The 27,190-nt window shown below is 36.7% G+C and overlaps 4 protein-coding genes across 5 annotated transcripts; all 4 read left to right on the top strand.

Moving 5' to 3' along the window:
- Positions 1-1,959: 1,959 nt before the first annotated feature.
- On the top strand, positions 1,960-4,249 carry LOC127515885 (claudin-9). The gene has a single exon (XM_051900038.1). The coding sequence runs from the start codon at positions 2,054-2,056 to the stop codon at positions 2,705-2,707; it is 654 nt and encodes a 217-aa protein (XP_051755998.1). The 5' UTR covers positions 1,960-2,053; the 3' UTR covers positions 2,708-4,249.
- Positions 4,250-5,584: 1,335 nt separating this feature from the next.
- slc25a10b (solute carrier family 25 member 10b) lies at positions 5,585-16,446 on the top strand. The gene is made up of 11 exons (XM_051900010.1): positions 5,585-6,141; positions 10,125-10,244; positions 11,265-11,379; positions 13,231-13,279; positions 13,370-13,411; positions 13,498-13,541; positions 13,625-13,695; positions 13,878-13,970; positions 14,107-14,184; positions 14,284-14,340; positions 14,904-16,446. The coding sequence occupies exons 1-11, from the start codon at positions 6,052-6,054 to the stop codon at positions 15,003-15,005; spliced, it is 861 nt and encodes a 286-aa protein (XP_051755970.1). The 5' UTR covers positions 5,585-6,051; the 3' UTR covers positions 15,006-16,446.
- Positions 16,447-16,584: 138 nt separating this feature from the next.
- LOC127515856 (GTPase IMAP family member 9-like) lies at positions 16,585-19,845 on the top strand. Of its 2 annotated transcripts, none has more exons than XM_051899980.1 (3): positions 16,585-16,863; positions 17,616-17,683; positions 17,756-19,845. In XM_051899980.1, the coding sequence occupies exons 2-3, from the start codon at positions 17,650-17,652 to the stop codon at positions 18,661-18,663; spliced, it is 942 nt and encodes a 313-aa protein (XP_051755940.1). In that variant the 5' UTR covers positions 16,585-16,863; positions 17,616-17,649; the 3' UTR covers positions 18,664-19,845. The 2 variants fall into 2 exon arrangements, with proteins under 2 accessions (XP_051755940.1, XP_051755929.1); XM_051899969.1 differs by lacking the exon at positions 16,585-16,863 and adding an exon at positions 16,877-17,272.
- A 1,579-nt stretch (positions 19,846-21,424) lies between these two features.
- LOC127515914 (DNA ligase 1-like) lies at positions 21,425-22,528 on the top strand. Its single transcript, XM_051900080.1, has one exon. The coding sequence runs from the start codon at positions 21,625-21,627 to the stop codon at positions 22,171-22,173; it is 549 nt and encodes a 182-aa protein (XP_051756040.1). The 5' UTR covers positions 21,425-21,624; the 3' UTR covers positions 22,174-22,528.
- Positions 22,529-27,190: the final 4,662 nt, after the last annotated feature.

Here is a 27,190-nt window from a genome sequence, read left to right as displayed (position 1 = left end):
TTCAACCTGTTGAACCCCAGTGAAGTCCACTATATGGAGAAAATCCTGGAATGTTTTCCTCAAAAACCTTCATTTGTTTTTGACTGAAGAAAGAAAGACATAAACATCTTGGATGACATTGGGGTGAGTAAATTATCAGAAAAATTTAATTCTGAAGTGAATCCTTTAAGTTATTTCTTCTTGCTATAATAACAGTCTTGGATCTGCTAGTGAATAGTCTCACATGACTCCATACTGCCACCTACTGATTTGGTATGAACAGAGAAACATGTTTGTGTCTATTAGTTGCAATGTTGCCTTCTAATGAATACACAGTATATGTATTTGTGGTGTGTATATGTTTGCATGACTGTGGCTCTGTGTGTGTGTGTGTGTGTGTGTGTGTGTGTGTGTGTGTGTGTGTGTGTGTGTGTGTGGGCGCTTGCATAAGTGCATGCCGTATTTATGTGTGTTCACATAATGATGAGATGATATTGTCCGTCGCTCGGATGCTGATTTACTCCCACATGAGAGAACAAAGAGAGTGTTTCTACAAACACAGATGAGAGTCCAACAACATCAGCGAGACACACAGACGCTCCTCAGACACTGTAAGTACTGAAGATATTCCACTTCATCTGCTGAAATCACTTCTTTCAATATATACTTCTGAGTTGTTTTTGTAATAATGTTGCTGTCATTTTTATTAACAGAGTTCATACAGAATGCTTTTGTTTTTTAAAAGGTTAAGAGATTTTAGTAACATGAACTAACAATGAAAAATACTTCTAAAACATGTATTAATCTTAGTTCATGTTAATTTCAACATTTAATAATGCACTATTAATCAACAGTTGTATATGGTAATATTGTTTAATAGAGCTGAGCTAACATGAACTAACAGTGAACAATCTTAAACATTAATAAATATGTAGCAAATGTGCTGCTCATTGTTAGCTAATGCATTAACTAAAATTAACTAGTGGGACCTAAGTGTTACAGAGATTAGTAGTAGTTTCTCCATAATCATAGTGAAATTCAGTGTAATAAAGGTACTGGTTATGATCTTTGTAATTATTACAAATAATGTATGTAGCTATTAATTTCAACAACAATACTTTCTTGCCACTGATCAGACATTCTGGATTTCAATTTTTAAATACAATCTGTGTTTTTTTTTTTTGTTTTGTTTTTTTTTTTGTTTTTTAGATGCACACAGACATCAAGAATCAGCATATGAATCTCAACGATGGTGACATGCTTCATCTATAGTATAAAACTCATGAATTGCAGCATGAAATATGTCACCATTGTTGATTTACATGCTTGATGTTTGTGTATGTGTCTATTTTATTTATTTATTGTCACAATGTATTTAAAAAACAAAATATTTGTTCTCTGGCAAGAAAGTATTGTTGGTGAAAATTTATTAATAACAAGAAACCACTTTTGGTCAATGATGACATTAGTCAACAATTTCTCTTGAGAATGATGAAATATATCTCACCTGATCATCTTAGTTTATGGCCTCATTTGCGACAAATTATGTGTAAACACTGTTATAAAAACCACAAACTGACATAAGAAGTCAAGAGTCAAACTGCCCAACTAAAGGAAACACTGATCACCATAATGGTGACCAAACATTTTCAATAAAACATCTAAACCTGTTAATTCTCAAAAAGAACTGTAGACAAATAAAGTCAGTCTGGTTAGTAATAAGAGAGATTTAATGTCTTTTCAGTTGATTTCATCTAAGGCTGTGGCTGAAGTCAGTTGTAGTTCTTGTGTTTCTCTTTCCTTCAGTGATTCTGCTCGTTATCATCAGGTGTCTTCAATAATCAAGCAATCATCACTCAGTTAATCACTTAAGTATCTATAATTAACTCTAACACTGCTTCAGTGTTACTTTTAACACCCTGCTGGTGGTTCCCAAATGAACACCATAAAACTCTCACAAACCTAGTGAATGTACATACAAAAAAACAGACACATTTTCTTTGAAATAAATATCCTGTATTTTAAAATACATTGTCTTTTACAGAGTGAATCAATCATCCATTCTCGTTCAGTCATGGCAAACACGAGTCTTCAGGTGATGGGTCTGCTGCTGGCCATCGCAGGCTGGGCGTTTGGGATCCTGGTCTGTGCCGCCCCCTGGTGGCGAGTGTCGGCGTTCGTGGGGGACGAGCTGGTGGTGTCGCAGGTGCTGTGGGAGGGGCTGTGGATGACGTGTCTGTCGCAGTGGGGCCGCCTGCAGTGTAAAATCTACGACTCCGGCCTCGCCCTCTCAAGCTCCGCCCAGACGTGCCGCGGCCTGTGCGTGTTGTCGCTGCTCCTGTGTCTTCTGGCGGTCCCGCTCAGCGTGGCCGGGTTGAAGTGCACGCGCTGCCTCGGTGACGCTCACGAGTCCAAGGCTCGGATGGTGCGGGTCAGCGCGGCGCTTTTCCTCCTAGCTGCATTTTTCTTTCTTGTGCCAGTGTGTTGGACCGCGCATGTCGTGATACGGGATTTTTACGACCCGAATGTCGCCGCGCCGCTCAAGCGTGAGCTCGGACCGGCGCTCTACCTGGGATGGGGCGTGACCGTGATGATGCTGGTGGGTGGGGCTGTGCTATATTTGGGCTCCGCCTCCCCTGGAGTTCCAGCAGTGCCTGTTTTTGGAAGAGGAGGAAAAGCGAACCCTCCCTCCACGGCAGAGAGCAAACCAGAGAAAGTTTTTGTGTAAAGGACATCAACCTGGATAAACTGTGTCCTAGTGGTCGCATAGAACTTCAGGAATTTCATCATTTACTCACTGTCATTTCATTCAAAAACTATATGTGGTTATTGTTTTCTGTGGAACACAAAAGAAGAGTTCTGCATAAACTTTATGCAGCTCCTTTGATTTGACTCTTTAATAACCATTCTCATGGAAATTTGTTTTTGGCCCCCCACAGATGCATACAGCGAAACACAATCCATACAGAGGAAAAAGGAACGAAAAAAAAAATGTCTCCAAATAAAACAACAAAACCTGATAAAACAACCAAAAAAAGTCCAAATGGCTTGTCTACTGAAGCAATATAAGAGCTTTGTGCAAGGAACAGACCTGAATTTCCCAAAACAAGTGTGCCAGTATGCGGAATGGAGATTTTCTATAAATAATTACCAAAATTTGAGTCTGTTCATCACAAACGGCTACAATATGACTTAAGAAACTTTGGAATGTGCATAGATTGCTTTTATGACACTTACAAAACTGTTAGTACTTTCAGTCCTTGATTCTGATTGGTCAATAGCTGTGTTTTATTCATTATAAAACACGCGTCGACTACGACCGCTTCACCCAACGGTTCTGTTTCACTACACAACACCCTTAGCAACCACTCTTAGCAACATAAACATGTTTGTTCTCGTTGATATTGTCCATTGAAGCTCACGAGTATTGTGAGAGAGAGAGATCGAGTGTATGACCTGCATTCAGATTTAGCATTTTCCTTCAGGTTAGTCCTATGTTCGAATGCCCACTGCAATATCTTGTCTTTTTAACGGTTAATGGGCTTTCACGTGCTCTGACACTGACAGCGCTAAAAATCTGTCAGTTGCGTCTTGCTCCGTGTTCACAACAAGTTTCAGTCCTTTCAATATAAAAGTCTTGTCTTCTGACTGACTCACTCACAAAGACAATCTTTACCGCCATTTAATGGCGTAATAATGTAACTTCTGTGGAACTATTTTTTCCAGCGGAAGGAAGGATTTTAGTTCTTTTACTTCATGAAAGTTGCATTGATACATATTTTTTTGGCTTTAATGTTTGTATTATGTGGTAACCATTTTATAAAAGCAATAAGTTACGAGAGGCTGTGCTGTATCGTGAATAAGTCACGGCTGAAGGGCGTTGTTAGGCATGACGCTTAGTGCCTAACAACTTACTTATGATGCATATGTGCTTGACAGCTTGCCTACATACCGAAAAGAACAGTCTGATGCTTTTTCAAAATTACTACTTTTGTGTGCTAGAAAGAAATAATATATGGGTTTAGAATTAACGACGTGTATTTTTATTTATAGACAGAAATCTGACTCTGTCCTTCATAGACTGAATCTGGGTACATTTCCAATTCATAAAGCCTTTGGCAATTTATTTTGATTTCTAATGAATCTTTTATATGCTATATGGAGGTCAGTTTACTCTTATTTGTTGCATTACAGTCTCACATATTGTTTTTGTTTGTCTTTTTTTTCCAATGCTTTATTTATTGATGTGTTACTGTGTATTGTTTGTCTAATAAACCTAATGTAATAATGTAGACTGACTATGTGCATGTACACACGTTGATGTGTGTTGACTACATGCGTTGCAATAAGTGTGTGTTGATGCGTTGGCAGGAATCACACAACACAATAGCAGAATACAGGACAGGCACAATAAACACAGTGTCCACTGTGAGTCTGATGAAGTCATCATCGTGGGGGGCGTGTGGAATATGAGCTCGTGTTCCATAGAACTCCTTCAGAAACAAACCGCCATGAGAGGAGGAGGAATTCATAAACATCAAGACTTCAGAGACTTAGTAACTGCTGTACAGAAAGAGAGAGGGTCTGTTGGTTCTAAATTGGGTTTATTTATAACCCCTGGTGGTTTAAAGGGATAGTTCACCCAAAAATTAAAATTATGTCATCATTTACTCACCCTCAAGTTGTTCCAAACCTGTATGAGTTTATTTGCTCTGCTGAACACAAAAGAAGATAATTGGAAGAATGTTGGTAACCAAACAGATCTCGCACCCCATTGACTACCATAGTATGAAAGAAAATGCTATGGTAGTTAATGGGGGGTCTTTCAAATATCTTCCTTTGTGTTCAGCAGAAGAAAGAAATTCATACAGGTTTAAAAACAACTTGAGGGGGAGTAAATGATGACAGTTTTCATTTTTGGGTGAACTTTCCCTTTAAAGATGAGTGTTTCATCAACAGAAACTGAAGTACTGCAAATGTCCACAAGATGGCAGTCAAATGCAAGATCCCACATACAAGAACCTACAATCAACTTTTTTGATTGTTTTTTATTTTAACAGAAACAAGCTTCTTTATATATATATATATTCTATTCAGCATTTCTTCACACAGTTTCTCATTCTCTGCTATTTTATTAATATAAAACATATAAAATATTAATATTTAACTGATGGGACTTTACTCTTTTTATTAATTATTGACTAGTTTATGGATATTTCATATATTTTGTGCATTGTTTTGCCACCTGAAAAGCAAAGATCAGGGTTCTGATTGCAACAAATCCCTTTATATATATATATATATATATATATATATATACACACACACACACACACACACACATATATATATAAACCTAATTAAAGAAATGTTTTCTTAAGTGGTTTATTGGAACTGGCTGCTGATAAAGAGATTATCAGTCTAACTCTTCAATTTTAAAGTAGGCTACTTGATATAGTATTTATATGCCATATGGCATTATAAATGGACATTTTATAGAGAGATACTCATTAATTCAGTCAGACAGCAACATATCTCCATAACAAACGTTTATTGGCCGACTAAACATTTTACACAACAGTATTGCAAATCTATTGTGCCAGTGCAGTGGCTCCACCGCCGCCTCTAAAAGTTGCGTGAGAATGAGGAAGTGTTTCGTCTTAAAGTGACAGTGCAGTAACTCAGCGTGCTCCCCACGTTATCTCAGCGGCTACTGTCTCTTTAAGAGTCCAGTGCTCACTCTCAATGAACACTGAACAGTCGCATGGATGGTTTTTCTCTTTTTGTGTGTATTGTAATGTGTGTGTGCCAGTAGGAGGTGGATCTGGCGCACCGGGAGGCCGTTCCAGATTCCGCGCGACCAATTGGTTGCTCGTGAACTTTGTTTGTCCGCGCACCCCGGTCACGCACGCCACGCACTCATGATGTCTCGTGCAGATCAGAATCCCCGGTACGCTCTTGACCTCGCAGAAGATTAGCGAGATCCACACACGCTACCAAACGCAGTCAGCAGTGCACGGGACAGGACGCGTCGCTTGCAGCCAGAAAAAGAAATTAACGATAGCCGGAGAGATGACGGAGAAACGGATGTCGCGCTGGTATTTCGGTGGGATCGCGTCGTGTGGAGCCGCCTGCTGCACGCACCCGCTGGACCTGGTGAAGGTGAGACGCGCCAGGGAGTCGCGCTGTGTGCGCGTGTCCGTGGACCCGCACATCAGCCGCTGTCAGGCATTTGGTGGCGGATGATGGGTGTGTGGATGGATGTTAGTTCAGGTAGTGACACATCAGCGGCCTCATCTTCATCCCCACAGGAAGACGACAACCGCTCGAGCACATGACATGACTTCAGTGTGGCTTTGAGAGAAAACTGCCCAAAGTTCCTCATTTGGAGAGTTAATAGTTTAACATAACGAGACCGATATATCGGCCAGACGGATAAATCGGAATGGCCATTTTAAATAAGTTTGTCTGTTCCCAAATCTCAAATTGCAATGAATATTTATTGACATCTGATAATTTGCATAATATTTGGCCAATTTAACACTATGGACGCTAATACTTTTAGTTTGCCTGTTTCAAAATGTCCGAACAGCCTTGTCAAATTGCAATAAACATTTTACATCCAATAAATCAGATAATATTTGGTCATTTTACCAGTATGAACATTATAATGCTTGTAGTTTGTCCCAAAATCTACTGACAGCCTTGTTAAATTGTAATGAATGTTTTACAACTGTAATATTCGGCCATTTTATCAATCTCAACATTAATATTCTTGGAAATATATTGTCTCTTCCAACTGACAGACAAGTCGAATTGTAACGAATATTTTACAACCGATAAATCAGATAATATTTGGCCATTTTAACTATATCAACATAATCCTTGAAATAAATTTGTCTGTTTTAAAATCTGCTGACAGCCTTGTCAAATTATAATAAACCTTTTACATTTTCAAATATTTTTTGAGCAAATATTGTGTAAAATAAGTCTTTGTTTCAAGGCAAGTTTCACATTTAAGTTTAAAATAAAAGCATTTAAATGAAACTATTATATATTGACGGTCATTCATCCTGCACTTTAGATGTAAACATCAGCCATTGATGTCAATAACTGATATCAGAATAGTTTGAGATCTGATTTGGGATCAGTTTATTGGCCTCATGTGATTCCCTATTGAATGAGTGTGTAATCACATTATAACAGGTCTGAGGTCAGTTTGACTTTCTAAAGTTTCCTGAAACCATCTTGAAAGACATTTAATTACAGTGTAGTAAACTCACAGTTTTCTCCATTATATACAGGGTTAGTTTGTTCTTGTAGTTTATGTGACGCTTATAATAGAGTTGGATAATTGTTTTCCAGAACTGTACTTACGTATTTCACATGCATACTATGAATTAAAGGCTGTAAATGTTCTGCATGCCGTACTTTTACATTAAAGGCCAGTGGTATTTTGGGATCAGCTCTGGATGTGCTGAGTAATGCTGCTTCAGCTGCTTTATGGGACAGGAAGTGTACATTTCACTATCACTAACATCAGTATACAAGTATTTATGTGTGTGTGTGTGTGTGTGTGTGTGAGCGAGTCCATGCATGCTTTTGTCCAGATTCCTCACGTCTTCCACACGTGTTGGATCAGCACATGTCTGCCATCTGTGTTGGTCTGCTCGTCCAGTTGAGTCCGGTTTGGTGGACTTTGATTATCTTGTGTCTTTCTTTGTCCTTCAGTTCACTTCTGCTCAATAAGACTGCAGTTTTACTGTGTTTTTTCCCCTCAGTTTCACAAAGAAAAGTATCAGGTGGCCAGAAAGCTCCAGCAATGAATGAGACACGAATGAATGAATTCAAAGAATGAGAGCGAGTTGATTGAACAATCAGTTCTCTGGTAGCTGAGAGATGTTTGTCCCTCTCGCTTTCTCTGGTCTCAAATCATCTGAGTGCCCTCATGTTTTTGGGAGATAACAGGCTGAATTATCTTAGATTTGTCTAGTCTCTGCTAAAACCGAAACAAAAGCCACAGATAAGCGGCGTTCATCCACACTCATACTGACTGAAGCAGCTAGTTGTGACTTCTGAAGTGGTGCTTGACCCGGTTACCCTTCAGATGACTGTTTGTTTAAAGAGAGACCACGAGACCCTCGTGAGTCCAATCTGAGCCTGTGACCTTTTGACCTTTTTTAAATTATATGGAAACACTGGACAATAAGGTTTCAGTTGTTGACATTAGAATGAACTAAGAATGAAAAACTTTGAAAATCAAAAGTTGTGTTTATATTATTTAATGGACCTGAGCTAACATAATGAACAATTTTACTTTTTAACTGAAATTAACAAAGGTTAATGTTAGTTTTCCATCAACTGCTCTTAACTGCTGGATCTTTGTTGTAATGTGTTACCAATGATCTTTGAATGAGGTAAAAACAAGTTAATACAAGTGCCAAACATATTTGTTTGTATAAGTAGACTTGTGATATTATAATTTTTCCCCACAATATTCTGCACACTTTTATCTCGTTTTCTGCTATCTTGTAAACTCCTGTTCATTCTCTTTAGAGTCACATGAGAACAGGCACGTTAATAAACAAAATCATTTCACACCGTCTGTCTTTGAAGAGAATGAAATGTGGAGTTATTGTTGGCCTAAATTGTTGGCGTGCTGGGAAGAGCAACCGTTGGCCTCTATTCAAACAATCCAGTGTACTACAGTGTGTGTGTGTGTGTGTGTGTGTGAGTGAGTGCACTGAGGTGTCAGTGAGTTTGTGAGGTTTTGTTACAATCTGTTGCATGTTGTGGCAGGAATGTAATGCTCGAGTGAGCAGGTCATTACACATGAACTTCCTCCAACATATATACTGAATTATACAGAATTAATACTTTTATTTCTCAAGGATGCATTAAATTGCTCAAAAGTGAGAGTAAAGACAATTATAATGTTACAAAACATTTTTATTTCAAATAATTGCTGTTATTTTGAACTTTCAGTTCATCAAAGAATCATGAGAAACAAAAATGTATCACGGTTTCCACAAAAATATGAAGCAACTGATTTCAACATGGATAATAATCAGAAATGTTTCTTGAGCATCAAATCAACATGTCAGAATGATTTCTGAAGGATCATGTGACACTGAAGACTGGAGTAATGCTGAAAATTCAGCTTTGATCACATTATATAATAAATAATGAATAAATTACATTTTAAAATATATTCACATAGAAAACAGTTCTTTTATATTGTAATAATGCCTAGTGCCTAGGTTTGTGCCACAGCTGCCCTAAGTATTGGTGATTACCAAAATCATTTTTTATGTTTCTGTAATGGTTAAAGGATTAGTTCACTTTCATATAAAATTTTCCTGATAATTTACTCACCCCCATGTCATCCAAGATGTTCATGTCTTTTTTTTCTTCAGTCGAAAAGAAATTAAGGTTTTTGATGAAAACATTCCAGGATTTTTCTCCTTATAATGGACTTCAATGGCCTCCAAACGGTTGAAGGTCAAAATTACAGTTTCAGTGCAGCTTCAAAGGGCTTTAAACAATACCAGATGAGGAATAAGGGTCTTATCTAGCGAAACGATCGGTCATTTTCGAAAAAAAAATTTAGTCACAGTAGTGTTTCTAATGCTAAAATATAATTATTGTTAGGATTGAATGGATTCAAAGACCGATCGCACGTTTCATTAAAAGCAAGTCTTTGGGAACAACTAGAAACTATTTGTAAGTAGAGCTGGGACAATACATCAATGCATCGCGACTCGAGAAATGATTCTGAATCGATTCTGATATTTTTTGAATGCACCACAATTCTCTCCCGAATCGATTCTGTGTTTAGTTTTCAACAGCAGATGGCACTGCGTGGTTTAGAAACAGACATACTCTGCTTCCTTCCAATTCCTTACACACACCACTTGAACCTTCTATAAAATAATCATTCATCAAGTCATTAACAACAGAGACTGTGGAAAAGTACATAAAAACAATGCCAGCAAGAATACACTAGCCACACTATATTTTTTGTAGTGTGTGAAATTTTGTTTTGTTTTTTATATTTTTTTTTTTTATCTGTTCTGTACTCAAGTGAAGGAATTTGCTGTTTATTCTTATTGCTGTTGTGATGATGATGATGATGATGTTGACAGGTGCACCTGCAGACGCAGCAGGAGGTGAAGATGAGGATGGTTGGCATGGCGATGCACGTGGTGAAGAACGACGGTGTGCTGGCGCTCTACAACGGCCTCAGCGCTTCCCTCTGCAGACAGGTCAGATCCAGATCTCTGAGTTTGATATCCGTCTGGGAAAACTGAGCTGAGATGTTCTGTTCATTACTGAAAACGCCTGTAAAACTGGAGATTTTACTAAATATTTCACAAGCCACTTTGACACATTCAGCCTTTGCCTTTTGCCATGTCATTTTTTTCTGTTAGCGAGTGAGAGAGGTCATGTGATCAGGATACAGCAGTTTAAAGCTTGTATGAGGTTTGGACACTGATGTAAAAATCAAAGAGTTTGAGTCCCGCAGAAGCCGACACAAATGAATTCACTTTGTTTATTTATTGAAATGTATCCTTTTGGTTTAGCAATGTTTTGGAAAAAATGCTGCCAAACTGCAGATGGCAAAACAAAACAAACTGTTATGAACATTCACCATGACAATGCAGAAAATAGTGTGGAGATCAGTCTTTCAAATAAATGATATGCAATATTACAGAATGATAGGTGGACATATTCGCCAAACAAATTTTGTTTAAGATTTTTCAAACAAATAGTAGTATTGTACTATTGTATTTCAGATGCAGATAGCTAAATTTCTTACAAATGACATCAGAGTTTAATGGTTTTGGTGCTGCGCGTGAATGATAACATAGGTATATGTATAAAACAAATAAAACAAAACAATAGGTGTAAAACACAGAAAAGCTGAGGTTGTGAGAAACATGAATCCAGTGATTTAACAGGGATTTAACAGATTTCTTATGTGAAAGTGGCTATTATGAAAGTAGAGCCTTGGATTACACAAGTTTTTGAATAGTCAACCAATATACTGCTCTAAATATGTAACTCTTCCTCATTATTTCCCATCTGTGATCCCCTAAAGAAGCACTTCATGTTCTCAGTTTGTGTTTATTCATGAAACACAAGATCTTCAGTTGAGTGTCAATTTCTCGTGGTTAAGTGTGAGATTAAGGGCTTTAGGAGTGTTTGCAGGCTAAACATTGTTAAGGATCAGATTCTAACACAGAAGAAGATGATGATGATGAACTGAATCTGTCTCTCTGCAGATGTCGTATTCTCTCACGCGGTTTGCCATCTATGAGACGGTCAGAGACATGATGGGCAGCAGCAGTCAGGGACCAATGCCTTTCTATCAGAAAGTCCTGCTGGGCGCGTTTGGAGGTGAATGCACACAATCTCAGACAAACTACCTTATGATGAGACACCCAATGCAATACATATAATTCAATACAGTGCAATGCAACACAGTATCATAATTAGATTTAGAGTAAATAAAACGTTTACCTTTTAAGCACCTATTAAAAACAGTGAAAAGAAATATGTGTGCATTCACTCAAAAGAAAAAAAAAACACGTACACACATCATAGAAAAAAGATAAAATGAAATGCAACAAAAAAATAAAATCAAAGAAAGGCCCTAGTAAACAGATGTGTTTTTAGATACTTTTTAAAAGTTTATAGTGAGTCGATCGCTCGTAGGTTATCAGGAAGAGAGTTCCATAGCATGGGACTGAAATGACTAAAGGCTGACTCAGCAATTTTTAGTGTTTTTCGTACAATCAAAGCATTCACCGCGCTCTCCCAACTAATTAGGTGCCGAGACCTATATATCAATTTAAGGATACAAAAAAGGTCTGCAATCTGAAGCACTTTAATCATAGCACACAGGAGATAAGATAACAAACGTTTCGGCTCTTTGCCTTCGTCAGTAGGTTGTGTAAAAAAACAGTAGTGTTTTTGGTACAGCCAACAAGTTTCCACTGGATGTTCATCTCACTGGAGCATATTTATTCAACAAATTAGAAAGGTATATTGGGGCAGTTCCATGAAGACATTTAAAAACGACATTTAGAGCGAGTCGGCATTTGTGCAGCTGTGATAATATGCTGTTTTAGTAAAAATGCTAAAATGTTATTTTAAAACTGAGGTCTCTGTCAAACATTATTCCTAAGTTCTTGACCTGATTAATGGCTTTTAGTGATAGAGTCAAGATATGGAGCAATAGATGTTTGCCGTGCGTCATTACTGATAACAAATACCTCTGTCTTATCTTTGTTTAGCTGTAGAAAGTTCTGTGACAGCCACAATTTTATGCTCACTATGCAGTCCAGTAGTGTGGAAATTGAATTGTGGGCATCTGGTGCCATTGAAAGATAGAGTTGCATGTCATCTGCATACTGGTGAAATGAAATATTGTACTGATTAATTACACCAGCTTAAGGAAGCATGTATAGGTTAAATAATATGAGACCCAATACTGAGCCTTGAGGAACACCACAAGAAATGAAGTAACGCCTGAAGGTGTAGGTACCCAGTGTAGCACAGTATTCCCTGCTACTTAAGTAGGATCTGAACCAGTCTAAGACAGGACCTGAAAGACGTTTGAGTACAATCTCTTGATCAACAGTGTCAAAAGCAGATCTAAAGAACAAGGATTGCCAAATTTCCTGAGTCCCAAATAACTTGCAGATCATCTAAAACCTTAAGCAAGGCTGTTTCTGTGCTTTGCCTGAAAGCCAGACTTAAACTTCTCACTAAGTTTACTGGCGTTAGATAGTAAGAGATAGTTATTTAGCTGTATGGACACTTTTCAATTATTTTGCCAAGACATGGAAGGTTAGAGATTGGTGTGTATTATATAAGTCAAGTCATCTTCATTTATATAGTGCTTTTCACAATACAGATTGTTTCAAAGCAGCTTCATAGTGATAATAGGAAAATTAATGGACAGAGATATAATATAGTATTATAGTTATTAAATTACTTTATTATGTTTATTTCAGTTTTAGTTATTTTTATATTTACAATTTTCATTTTAAAGTTTTAGCAATAAAACTTGACAAAAACAAAATTAATTTTGTTTTTTATCTTTTATTTTCTAGTTATTATTTCATTTTGAATAATGGAAATGTCTAGTTTTAGTTAACGATAATAACCCGTATAATAATAACGCATATATATATAAATAAGAATATATTGTGATATACTCTCACTTTCTGTGTTTTTCTGCAGGCTTCACTGGCGGTTTCATCGGGACCCCAGCAGACCTGGTTAATGTTCGGTGTGTATTGTGGGGTTTGTGTTTGTTTTTCTAGCTCATCTGTGTCTCATCTGGTCAAGTGTGAGTGTTTCATGTTGATTATTTCTACAGGATGCAGAACGATATGAAGCTTCCTGTAGAGCAGAGAAGAAAGTGAGTGCGTCTAGATCTAAAAACAGTCTTTACTCTCCAGAGAGTGATAATGTGATTTACCTGAATCATTTCTGTGTCTCTCGCAGCTATAAACACGCGCTGGATGGACTCTTCAGGGTCTGGCGGGAAGGTAAAGCACACTTCTGCATCTCATACAGTCATGAACATCTACACATGTTTGAATGTCTCTCTCTAAACATGTTTTTTTCTCAGAGGGAACCAGGAAGCTGTTCTCAGGAGCCACTATGGCGTCCAGCAGAGGAGCTCTGGTCACTGTCGGACAGGTGAGGAAGCAGTGCATGATGGGAATATATTAAATATCTGATTATCCTTGAAACATTTAATACATACTGAAGAATTGAGATTTACCCCAAAACTAAGTGCATAAAAAGTATTAAAAATCTATCATGGGCAAACTACCAGTTTATGATGATGTAATGATGTTGAACATCTCTTTCTGTGTTAGCTGGCATGTTATGATCAGGCCAAGCAGCTGGTGTTGGGAACAGGACTCATGGGAGACAACATACTCACACACTTCCTGTCCAGCTTCATCGCTGTGAGTACCGAAGCCTCTGATTGGTCAATCCTACTGATAGTTATTGGACAACTAGTTTGTAGTGATTAAATTTGAAATTTTTACTTGTAGAAGTGTAATTGTTATTCATTTTCATGTCATCTCTTCCTCTCTTCAGGGAGGTTGTGCAACGTTCCTCTGCCAGCCACTGGATGTAATAAAGACGAGATTAATGAACTCTAAAGGAGAATACAGAGTGAGACCCCCCCCCAACCCAACCCTAACCCCCCTCTCTCTCTTTGATCATTGTCATTATCTTAATTGCTCATTTGTCAAATGTGTTCTTGTATATTAGGGTGTGATACACTGCCTGACTGAAACTGCCAAACTGGGACCACTGGCCTTCTACAAGGTATCAGTTTGACTTTATTTTGTTTCATTTTGTCATAACATACTGCACAGCAAATTCCCCAGTGTTAAATTAACACCATTTGGTGTTCATATGGGAACCACCAGCAGTTACAAAACACTGCTACAAAAACCACAAACTGACAAAAAGTCAAGTGTCAAACTGCCCAACTAAACGAGACACTGATCACCATAATGGTGACCATCAACATCTAAATCTCTGTTAATTCTCAAAAAGAATTGTAGACAAATGACAGAAATAAAGTCAGTCTGGTTTGTAATGAGAGAGATTTAATGTCTTTTCAGTTGATTTCATCTAAGGCTGTGGCTGAAGTCAGTTGTAGTTCTTGTGTTTCTCTTTTTTTCAGTGATTCTGCTCGTTATCATCAGGTGTCTTCAATAATCAAACAATCATCTCTTAAGTATCTAATTAACTCTAACACTGCTTCAGTGTTACTTTAACACCCTGCTGGTGGTTCCCATATGAACACTGAGTGGTGTTAATTTAACACCAGGGAATTTATCTTTTTCATTACTGATCATTCTCTCCATCCAATCGTATGACAGGGATTAGTTCCGGCCGGGATCCGCTTGATTCCTCACACCGTCCTGACATTCGTCTTTTTGGAGCAGCTGAAGAAATACTTCGGCATCCTGGTGATCAGCTGAACGAGTCCGCTGAACTTTGACCTCTTGACCTTTGGCCTCCTCTTGAAGCTGCTCTCACTGCTGTATTCTTTCTGGACTGTCTCTCTCTTTCTCACACTACACACATAATAAACGTCAAATTGCTGCCAGACCAGCATGTCACATGCCAACATATTGAAAGACTTTATTACTGTCCGAGTGCCAAACCGGGAGGAGGCGCTGATGGACAACGGGACTCACTAAACTGGATCTTCTGGGAATAGACAACTGGATGCTCATCCTCATCTCTTCAGGGTGAGATTTAGATTATAGATGTTATCTATCAGGATAGATATGTTTTTAGATTGTGAATGAATGTTTGATTATTATTTTTTTTAAATGCTGTACGTAAATACTCCTATTGCAGTGTGATGAGACATTTTAAAGGAATAATTCACCCTATCATTATCATAATGAACTATTCCCTTATCAAATGCACACAGAAAAAGGTTTTGACAGTTGCATGCAATCTGTATCAATTGTGATTTAATGGTATAAATTCTGTATTTTCACAAATCTGTATTTGACACTGCGTAGATGTGTTGCTGGGTTTGACTGACAGATGTTAGGGTCAGGGGTCACAGAAATAAACCAAGTTTTATGTTTATAACCAAAATGTGCAGCATCAGAGGAAAAGAAAACAAGGAATGACTGACTGATGGGGATGTGAAAGACGAATCAAACTTCTGTACTGGTGCTGATTTCATCATATTTCTGTTCTGTTTATCTCTGTTTGTAATGATCCTTTTGGAAAATTTACAATCAAGACGGATCCTGCATCATTTGTGAAAGAAATGAGCTACTGTAATTCCAGCAAATGTGCTTGTAGTTTTTTGTGTCAAGGTAAAGGGGGCATTTGGTGAATAAGCACTAATTACTTGTAGTAATTCAGTTTTGCGGTTTGGTCCTAAATGTATAGATTTATCTTAGTGTTTTACTTGAACTAAGCATATAACAACAAATATTTATGACAGATTTACTTAATGTTTAAACTTAATATTTTAGATTAAATTGGTAAACTACCATATTGGTATATGCAAACAGGCAGTTTGATGATTTGACACTAAGAATTAAATCTGAACATTGGAATCGTGCACTGGAGAGCCTTATTTACCCGTGGCCAGCAGAGGGCGCTGTGTTATGCAGTGAATGCGCAGAGCTGCTTTTGTGCATGGAGGGTTTGCAAGTGAGTTTGTTTATCTGGGTTCCAACTTTCTTTGTCTACAAATTTAATTGTAATTTATGGTTTGAAAATTGAGGGGGTTGTTGCTTGAACTGAATGTAATTTAGCTGCTTTCTCCATCTCGAAAAAATTGAAATATGCAAACTGAATGAGAGATTAATCTGTGCTGCAATTTTGCTTCATCAAAACTTTGGTCAGCAATTTAAATGTATGGAAATAAAGTACTAACATGAGAAAACAGGTCTGCTTTAGGTGGAATGATTTTTATATTTGGTGCTCGCACGTATATAAATGATCACGCAAAACAAACAAAGGCCTAATGACTGATTCATATATGCAATATTGGTCATATACGATGAGAAATTCAAGTGTTCCCAAGTAAAACAAGCACATGCATGTAGTAATTACGTAGCTGCGACACGAAACGGGAAACTTGTGAATATTCATTCTCTGCCCAGTGCAAACATCCTAAAAATCAAACCATAGGCGTCAAAAATGCACCCGAACCCGACAAAGGCAAATGAGTGGCTACATAAAATTTACGTCTTCCTGCATAAATTATTAGTCATTGTCAGCGGTGACCGTCTATTTTCAGTTTCACTTCAAAGCTGATATAAATAAGGAAGTGAAGTTAAACTTGAGCTCATCTTCACAAAGGCGAGTAGATGTTTGATGGAATGGGTTTCCATTCATTTATTAATGTTCATAATGATCATAGTTTTTACATGGCACGTGATTTGTTCAGTTTGGATTATTATTTTGACAATTTGTGTTGTTGAGCGAATCGAGCGATTATAGGCTTACGTCGTATACGGAACACAAATATAATGCAAAATATACTGTATATGTATATATTACTGCAAAATATAATGCAATATATTACATAATACATTTGCATATAGGCCTATGGGAAACTATTTTAGAGGTGGGGGGAAGTCGTGTGTCACTATCCGTTCAAGTCACTTTCGTCGGAGTAAGATGGCGCTCTACTTTCTCTTAATTATTTAGCCTACACAAAAATACAGCATTTATAAATCTAGAAAATGAAGAACAGAATGTGTGTCAGGTGTGTTTTGCTTTTTTATGTTTTTAATTAATTTGTGAAGCCACTGTAAACTTTATCGTTAGGCTATGCTTATTATATTGTTATCTTATAATGCTATCATATTTTGAGCAGGGAATTAGCTTATTTCGTTGTAAATAGAAAAGTGTCACTGCTAAATACCAAGTATTGTGGTATTCCGCAATGTTTCTCACTGACGCCCCAAATTCATACAGATCCCGAGCTTCCCAGTTCCCACTTATAAACCTTATCTTATAAACCTTACTTATAAAAATAAACATTTTTTACTTAAACTGTAAAGGAAGTTTTCATCTTTTAACTTACAAAATATGTTTCCTCATAATAGAGAAAGAGAGCAAAAGTTTCCACTCACAGAGAAGATGCGGAGGAACAGCATAGAAATACCTCCTGAAAGTAAGTATTGAGTAATTCATGCTGTTTGTCTATCCATTCATCCATATGTCTATCTGTCTGTCTTATTTACAGTGTCAGATGTGAATATTATGCTGTTGGGCTCGACTGGATCAGGAAAGAGTGCGACAGGAAACACCATCATTGGAGTTAAAGGAACATTTGAAGAAGATTTTTCTCCTGAGTCTGTAACCAGAACCTGTAAATCAGAACAAACACAAGTGGATGGACAAACAATCACAGTGATCGACACTGTAGGACTCTCTGATACATCAGTGAAGATCACAGATGCTCAAACTGAAATAGAGAAGATATTACAGAGTACAAATAATGGTATTGATGTGTTTCTGCTGGTGATCAAACTGAGTGAGACATTCACTGTGGAGATCAGTAAAGTTGTGAAATGGATTCAGGATAATTTTGGAGCAGAGGTCTTAAAACACACAATAGTGCTCTTTACTCATGCAGATCAGTTACATGTGCCAGTGGAAGAATATCTGAGTAAATCTGAAACACTGCAGTCAATAGTTGATCAGTGTTCAGGAGGTTTTCATGATTTTAAGAACAATGATGAAGATCGATCTCAGGTCACTGAGCTTCTGGACAAGATAAAGAAACTGAGGGAGAAGAATGGATACAGGAGATACACTGAGCAGGACTATAAGGAGACTCATAATAAAATACTACACAGAAATTATTGTACTGGAGCAGCAGTAGGAGGAATAGGAGGAGCAGCAGCAGCAGCAGCAGCAATAGTAGGAGCAGCAGGAGGAGGAGCAGCTTCAGGAGGTGCAGTAGGAGTAGGGGCAGCAGCTTCTACAATAGGAGCAGCTGCATTTACTGCAGGACAAGCAGCATTAATAGGAGCAGCAGCATTATTAGGAGCAGCAGGAGGTGCAGTTCTGGCAGCAGTAGCAGCGGGTGCTGGAAAGTATTTGTTTGCAAGAAAATATAACTCTAGAGAAAAAGATAAAAGTAAATGAAGACCCTATAAGTATCATTACATAACATGTATATAATATGAGTAGAACAAACTTGTTTGCAAGGAATGCTTCAAAAATAATAATTTTTAAAAAAAATTAGATTATATTATTCTGTCCTGATGTAATGGTAATACATTAATTATTATTATTATTATTATTATTATTATTATTATTATTATTATTTTTAAATTGTTGTAATGTTGTATTCTTATTTACATTTCCCCATCCCTTTTTACTGTTTTGCATCAACTTGCTGTGTGTGTGTGGCTCTCCTGTTGTACTTTGTATTGAAGTGTCGAAAGCTTACCTTACCTTATGTTTATTTTCTTATGATTCATGTAATTTTTGAAAGTTATGTTCCTTATTTTCAAATTCTTGTCATGTCTCATATATAATATCTGCATATAATCAGTGTTGACCAGATACAAAAAGTTACTCCTCTGCTCTCTCTATTGAGTCATCATCAGAGGTATATGTGATCATGCCAGAAATAAGAGTCAGGAGAATCACCACTGCCTAGATGAGAAGAGACCTCCAGACACTCATGACTAACCAGTGAGACTTATGATGTTTGCTTACAAATGAAGAGCATAAAGAAGATAAGCTTAAATAACTTTAAATGACTTTTTTATAGAACATAACTTGCTAGAATTATCTGTGCTGCTACAGTATAAGCTTTCTGAATCTTCAGGGGAACCAGCAGTTTCTCACAAAGCTGATTTATTTTTTTCATTATATATTTCTGTTCTGTTTATCTGTTTGTAATGATCTGTTGGAAAATGTATCAACACAGATCCTGCATCGTTTGTGACAGAAATGAGCTACTGTAATTCCAGCAAATGTGCCTGTATTTTTTATTTAATTTTTTTAAAGGTAAAGGGGGCATTTAGTGAATAATTTGGCCAAATTACTAGTAGTAATTCAGTTTTTGTCCTAAATTTATAGATTAATCTTATTTTTTTTTTTTCTTATGCATATAACAACAAACATTTATCACAAATTTAATTACATTTTAAACTTAATATTTTAGATGAAGTTGGTAAACTAACAAACTGCAAACAAGCAGTTTAATTTACACTAAGAATGCATTTTTAAACTTTGATTTGTTTCTTTTTTCTCTCTCTCTCTGAAATGTGTCACTGCACTGTAAAAAAATAAATAAATAAAAATTCATTCTCTCAATTTTTTGAGTTATCTTTTTTTGCACTGATTCAGTTAAGTTGTCTTCACGTAGAATATTAAGTATATTCAACTTGCCAAATTGAATGTTGTTTGAACTTATATTATTTAATGTAAAATTGTTACTGTCAGAATTTGGACGTATTTTTACAGCAAGGTTAAACAGTGTGTACTGCCTGAAAAATATCCTTTATCTACATGGTCTCAGAGGTGCACACTGTAATTTACCTTTATGTTTGTTTCATAATGTGTAGGGTTTCTGTGTACTTGGTCATACAGAACAGGACACTTTTTTCAAGTTTCAGCTGGATAAATACGTTCATATCACACATTCACATCAAGCTACAACACTTTAGTTTCTCAGCTTCCATGAGAATAAAAACAACTGCAAAATGTCCATATCTCATGAACATTTCAGGTCAGACAACATTTTCATTTACAGGTAAAGCAGTCTTGGAGAGAACAACAACAAGAAGAACAAGGTAACAATTTTCCATACAAATCACACATAAGCCATGGTAGGAAACTATGAAATAATAATAATAATAATTCAAAGGTCTTTTTTACTCAAATGACATTGTCTGTTTTAGGCTATATATGTTGCATGACATGAATCATTCAGCAACAGGTTTTCAGATACTCTTGTACAATGAACAGGAAAAAACACATTGTATCACAATCTTAAACTGGAGTTTGATCTTTTGGAGTAATAAATAGCACTTGGGTTAAAAAAAGTTATGCAACTTTGAATTAACATTACAGTCCCTTACTGATTACTGAGTCTTTTGTCTTTTTTTAGGTCACAATTCATTAAATCATCTTACAGTACTTTTACCTTAAACATGCTTAGTCATTTTCAATAATTTTTATCCACAGGGAGCACTGTAAGAAGATGAGTGATTAAATGACGAATAACCCAAGAAACTGACTGAAAATGGCATCAGCACTAAATGGTCAGTAATTACCTTTTAACTATACAGTTATATAAGGATCTGTTGCTGTTGTGTTTTCTTAAAAACTTTTTGGTAACACTTTCTATGAAGCCTGCATTTATAATTCATTATAAGGGTATTCTTAATGCATTATAATGCATGCATAATGCATTATAAACAACATTATCAACTGTGATTATTTATCAGCTGTACTTTAAAGTACAGCTTTTTTCATTAGAAATGTACTCAAGTTAGAGTACCTACATTTCAATCTACTCTTAAATGTACAAATTTTTCAAAAAAAAAAAAAAAAAAAAATACTCAAGTAAATGTACTTCGTTACTACCCACCTCTGAGGGTGAATACATAGAATTAATTACTAACACAGGGTATAATAGGCTATGAACCATATGACATTTTGACAAAAGTACCCAGTATTTTGACAGCCCATATGAAGAAATATATTAATTATATGTTTAGTTAAACAAAAACCACATAAACAAAGGGTATGCGCTAATAAGTGTGATGTCTGTTTCACAGAGCCTGATGAAGTATCTGGTTTCAGTGATCTGAGAATTGTGTTATTGGGAGTCTCTGGAGCTGGAAAGAGTTCAACAGGAAATGCAATACTGGGGAGAAAGGCATTTAAAGAGAGCAGAACCAGAGAGACTGAGATACAGAGAGGAAGAGTAGAAGACAGAAACATCTCCATCATCGACACTCCAGGATTCTTCAACCCTCACCTGACTGATGAAGAGATGAAGAAGCCAGATGATGAAGAGTCTGGATCTCTCTGATCCTGGTCCTCACGTGTTCCTGCTCGTCATTAACCTGGAGAACTTTAGAGAGGATGAGAGGAACATTGTGGAGCAAATTCAGAAGAACTTCGGAGAAGAATCTTTGCTCTTCACTATGGTTCTGTTTATTGGACGGGAAAAAAATATCCAAAAGAGAATTTAATCAAATCATTGAGAGTGAAGAAACACAGAAAATACTTAACTACTTTGAAGGACGATTTCATGTGATAAACAACAAAAATGAGTGTGATTCCAGCCAGATCACAAAGCTCCTGAAGAGTATTGATCATACGGTGAAGAACAATGGAGGACAAAACTACAGCAATGAGATCTACCTGAAGAATCAGAGACAACTTAGAGAGACAATGAAACTAGAGGAGGAGAAGAAACAAGAGGAGAAAAAAGGGATAAATACAAAGGAGTATGTTAAAACCAAAGAGAGCATGGAAACTGAAACAGAAGACATTACAAAGAAACAAGAGGACATGAGCAAGGAGAGCAGAGAACCAACAGAACACAAACACCTCAGAGATAAGAGCGCTGCTGTCCAGGAAGATCACAGGAAACAGATGGAAACACGGAGAGAGAGAAAGAAAGACTGAGATGGGAGCTGGAAAGAGGAATGACACCAGGAGATGTGTCAAAACAAGGCAATACCGAACCATTTGTAGCTAAATATTTTCTAAAGGTATTTTTGTGTACAATGAGCCATCAATAAGCTTAATGAGAAATTTTCTTAAGAGGCTTCACTGGACCATGAAATAATTAAAAGTGGTTAAATTTTAGGGAAGTGGATGATTTGATGGGTAAATTTGAATTAAATGCCTTAACACAATTAACGCAGTCAACACATGAGATCATGCGATGATCACAGTGACATCACACCATTCTCATACTGTGATACAGTGTCAGTAATAAGTGAGTTCAATGTTAAATTCAAAATGTTGAGCAGGTTGAGAGGAGGCAGTAATAAATATGTTTATGACAGTGTTAACAAAATTGTAAAAGATCATTATTCAACACACAAAATAGACTAGTTAATGAATTACTTAGAAGTTAGGTCACCTTTTTAAAAGTTTCCCAGCATCTTTTGCGTATTTGAACCATTTCCAACAGTGACTGAATGATTTTGAGATCCATCTTTTCACACTGAGGACAACTGAGGGACTCAAACACAACTATTAAAAAAGGTTCAAACATTCACTGATGCTCCAGAAGGAAACAATGCTTTAAGAGCCGGGGGATGGAAACCTTTTGAATTTGAAGAACAAGGAATATTGTACTTAATTTGTCTTCTGGCAAACATTTAAGTGTCTTCTGTTGCTTCCGAAGGGCAGTACTAAATGTGTGTGTGTGTGTGTGTGTGTGTGTGGAGATATTTAACAAAATAAGAAAAATTTGGACATCTTCATCCTGTTTGAACCTTTTTTAATAGTTGTGTTTGTGTTCCTCAGTTGTCCTCAGTGTGAAAAGACAGATCTCAAAATCATACAGCCCATGTTGGAAAGGGTTCAAATATGCAAAAGATGCTGGAAAACCGAAGAATTTTTGGGACCTGGAGGATTTTTTTGAAGAATATTGGGCAGTTTAACTGTTCAGGACAAACAAGGGACTCATGAACAACCATCACAAAACAAACAAACAAACAAACAAACAAAAAAAACAGTTGTAGATCATCCAGGTAACCACACAGTATTAAGAATCAAGGTTTCACAAACTTTTGAGCAGGATGTTTTTATAAATTCAGCTACTTTCTGGTCTTGTGGACCATACGTAAACATTTTATAGAATATTTTACTCAGGACAAAATAAAAAATAAGATTCATATTGTATGATCACTCTTATTTTGTAAAAAATTATTCACATTTTCACAGATTCTGTAAGGTGTTCACAAACTTTCTGTAACTTTCAATGTATATTTGTGACAATATCTTGCAATTGATCATGCTTGAGTCACACACAGACTTCAACATTCAGCATGAAAAACACAACAATGGTAACAATTACATTTTATTTAAAGTAAATGATCAAGTACAGTTCTCTACAGTTCTTTGTGTGTGAGAGAACCATCTCAGTTATAGACACTCCAGGATTTCTTGACTCATTCCATAATGATCAACTGAAGGCTGAAATTGAGCGTTACATGTCTGCTCCTGGTCCTCATGTGTTTCTGCTGGTCATCAGCCTGTGGTACTCTAACACAATGCAGAACACAGTGAAATGGTTTCAGGAAAACATTGAGCAAGATGCTTTAAATCACACAATTATACTCTTCACTAGCATTGATTGGATGTCTTGGTTAAAATATCCACCGCTGGATGAGTATATCAGAACAAACAAAGATGTAAAATTACTGATTGACAACTGTGGTGGCAGATATCACTCACTCAACAATAAAGACAGACAAAATCGAGGTCAGGTTACTGAACTGCTGGAGAAGATTGATGAATTGGTAGAGAGAAATGGAGGGAGACACTACACCAGACACAACATCTTTAAAAGAGTTTACACTGTTAAACCTTAAAACTGTAAAAATACGACCAAATGAAGGACAGAGAAACAAGACCAGAAAAAAAGAGGAGTTAAGCAGAAACACAAGAACTACTACTGACTTCAGCCACACTGAGTGTCAAACCAGTTCACAAATCAGTTTGACATTATTTCTTTCATACATGTACAGAACTGTACAGGTACTGTATCTGTCTGTCTGTTCATTCATCCATATGTCTATCTGTCTGTCTTTTTTACTCTATCAGATCTCAATATTATGCTGTTAGGAATGACTGGATCAGGAAAGAGTTTATCAGGAAACACCATCATTGGAGTTAGAGAAATATTTAAAGAAGATTTTTCTCCTTCGCCTGTGACCGGAAACTGTCAGTTAGAACAAACAGAGGTGGATGGGCGAACAATCACAGTGATCGACACTGTAGGACTCTCTGATACATCAGTGAAGGTTAAAGATGCTCAAACTGAAATAGAGAAGATATTACAGGATATAAATCTTGATGTGTTTCTGCTGGTGATCAGATTGAGGGTCAAATTCACAGAGAATGAATGTAGTGTTATGCAGTGGATCCAGGATAATTTTGGAGCAAAGGTCTTAAAACACAAGAGCTCTTTACTCATGCAGATCAGTTACATGTGCCAGTGGAAGAATATGTGAGTAAATCTGAAACATTGCGGTCAATAGTTGATCAGTGTTCAGGAGGTTTTCATGTTTTTAAGAACAAAGATAAAGATCAATCTCAGGTCACTGAGCTTCTGAAAAAGACTGAGTCACTGCAGAGGATGAACGGAAACAGGAGATACACTGAGCAGGACTATAAGGAGGCACAGGATGAAATTCTACAGAGAAAATATACTACTGGAGCAGCACTTGGTGGAGGTGCAGGTGGATTAGGAGGGGCAGCAGGAGGAGCAATAGCTGCTAAAGTAGGAGTGACTGTGTTAACTGCAGGAAAGGCAGCAGTAATAGGAGCAGCAGGAGGTACAGCTCTGCTAGCCGTAGTAGTTGGTGCTGGAGCTTATTTTTTGGCAAGAAAATATAACTCTAGAGAAAAAGATAAAACTGAATAAATATGTAACATGCAGAATAAACACATTTGAAATAAACACATTACATAAGCTACAGAATCGTAATTGTAGTAGAATGATTTTGTAGAATGAATTATGTTGTTCAACTTTTTGGTATTACTCCTTAATTGTCTTTTATTTTGTAATTCTTTTTTATACTGTTGTTACATCTTTATTTACATTTTCACATCCCTTTTTACTGTAATGACTTAATACTTTATGTGGACACTTTTGTTACCTCTAGCAATTCTAAAGCTCTTCAAAATATTGCACTGTGTAATCTGTTTTCAGACTTCTATAATGCGTAATTGAATGTTTTGTGTTTACTGTAACTGTACACATGGCATGATCATATTTAACTAAAATTTGTGATTGTTAATGCTGATTAGTGTCGTGCCATCTCTTGTTGTTGATGTGTCTTGTTAGCCCATGTGTGTGTGTGTCTCCAGCTATAACACACAACCAGTTACATAATTTATTGTTAATTTTTTGTAATTTCATGACTTACTAAATGACAACGTAACTATGTTTCATCCCTGTAATTTCATTACCATCAAATGACTAACTCACAACGTCATCAGTACGATCTTATAAGATAACCAAAAACATTCCAGGTACATACTATATTCATAATACTTTGACTTTTTGCAAAACAACTGCATGTGCCTGTAATTTTATTAAAGGTGCAATATGTAATATTTTCTGTCCACTAGAGGTCACTAGAGGCCTATTCAAAACAAAGGCATAGCTTGATGATGCCAAGTTTGAGCGCGGAATCTTGGGACATGTGGTCTTCGCCTCAACAGCCAGTGGAAAAGAATAGGGATAGGACTCAGGAAGAAATCATGTTCATGGATGTGATTATTAACGTTATTGTAGTATGAAGCAGAGCAGGACCGAGTGTTGTGGGAGCTGAACGAGGCCGCTGGAGCAATTGCGCAACACACGCCTCATGAGCAGCTGAAATTTTACTATGCCACAGTCGCCGGCGCCGCTTCCGCTTTTCCGGTCATGAGTATGAGGTAACGCAGCGCTGTTTATCATATTAGATACATTTAAGTGTGTTGAAAATGTTATAAAGTTACTCTGTGCATTCGCTCGGCGGCTGCTGTGAGACACTTGTTACATACTGCAGTAAGCTAGATCGATTTTAATATATCATATTAAATGCTGAATGGCTTGTGTTGATAAATGGCATGCAATTAATTTTAAAACGTATTGTATGATGGAGAAAATTCTGTATTACTGTTACTAAAAATAAAGCTGCATCTGATTATGCTATGTTAGCTACTTGACAAAATAGTGTTTTTCTCTGAGGCATGGTAAAAGCATGGTACTCACAAAAAATCAAGAAAATTAGATTTAAACAATAAGACTAAACGTGTTGAGCTAAATAACAACAATTAGTTTTCTGTCTATAAATATATCAAAACAGTTGTTCCCTTGTCTATTAAAACATGTAATATATTAAAGCGTCTTTGGTGTTTCAATGGTTTCTACAAAATAAAGCCGGAAACTGAGGGTAACGCGGGTATGATGCCACTGACAGGCGACTCCTCACACGTCCCGGAGCCTTGGTTAAAATAGCAATTTTCTCACGAATTACAAATAGTTGGAAACATTTGGGATATTGTTAATACTCAAGTGAACAAAATATATAACACTGGCCTAGTGGTTTTTGGATATTTTACTGCAAAATTCTTACATATTGCACCTTTAACATTATACCACCAACTCACAATGTTGCCAGTACGGCCTCCTAAGCTTATAAGATAACCAAGAACGTTCCAGTTACTATAGGCACAAAAGTTATTACAGATAAAGTTAGGAAGAAAAAAGTAAATGCACAATAAACGGTTACAATTACAGCAAGAGAGTTTCTTTTCTTTTCTTTTTTTTTTTTTTTTTTTGACATAATGCACATGATTTCTGAGTCTGCATACTATTCAGTATTTAGTCTAAAAAAACAGAAATACAAGGGAGGAATACAGTACGCACTATGCAGCCTTCAAAGCCTTCCGCATATACAACCAATCATTATCA

This window comes from Ctenopharyngodon idella, chromosome 1, assembly GCF_019924925.1.
Source record: "Ctenopharyngodon idella isolate HZGC_01 chromosome 1, HZGC01, whole genome shotgun sequence".
Lineage (NCBI taxonomy): Eukaryota > Metazoa > Chordata > Actinopteri > Cypriniformes > Xenocyprididae > Ctenopharyngodon > Ctenopharyngodon idella.
This window is presented reverse-complemented; position numbering and strand designations above follow the sequence as displayed.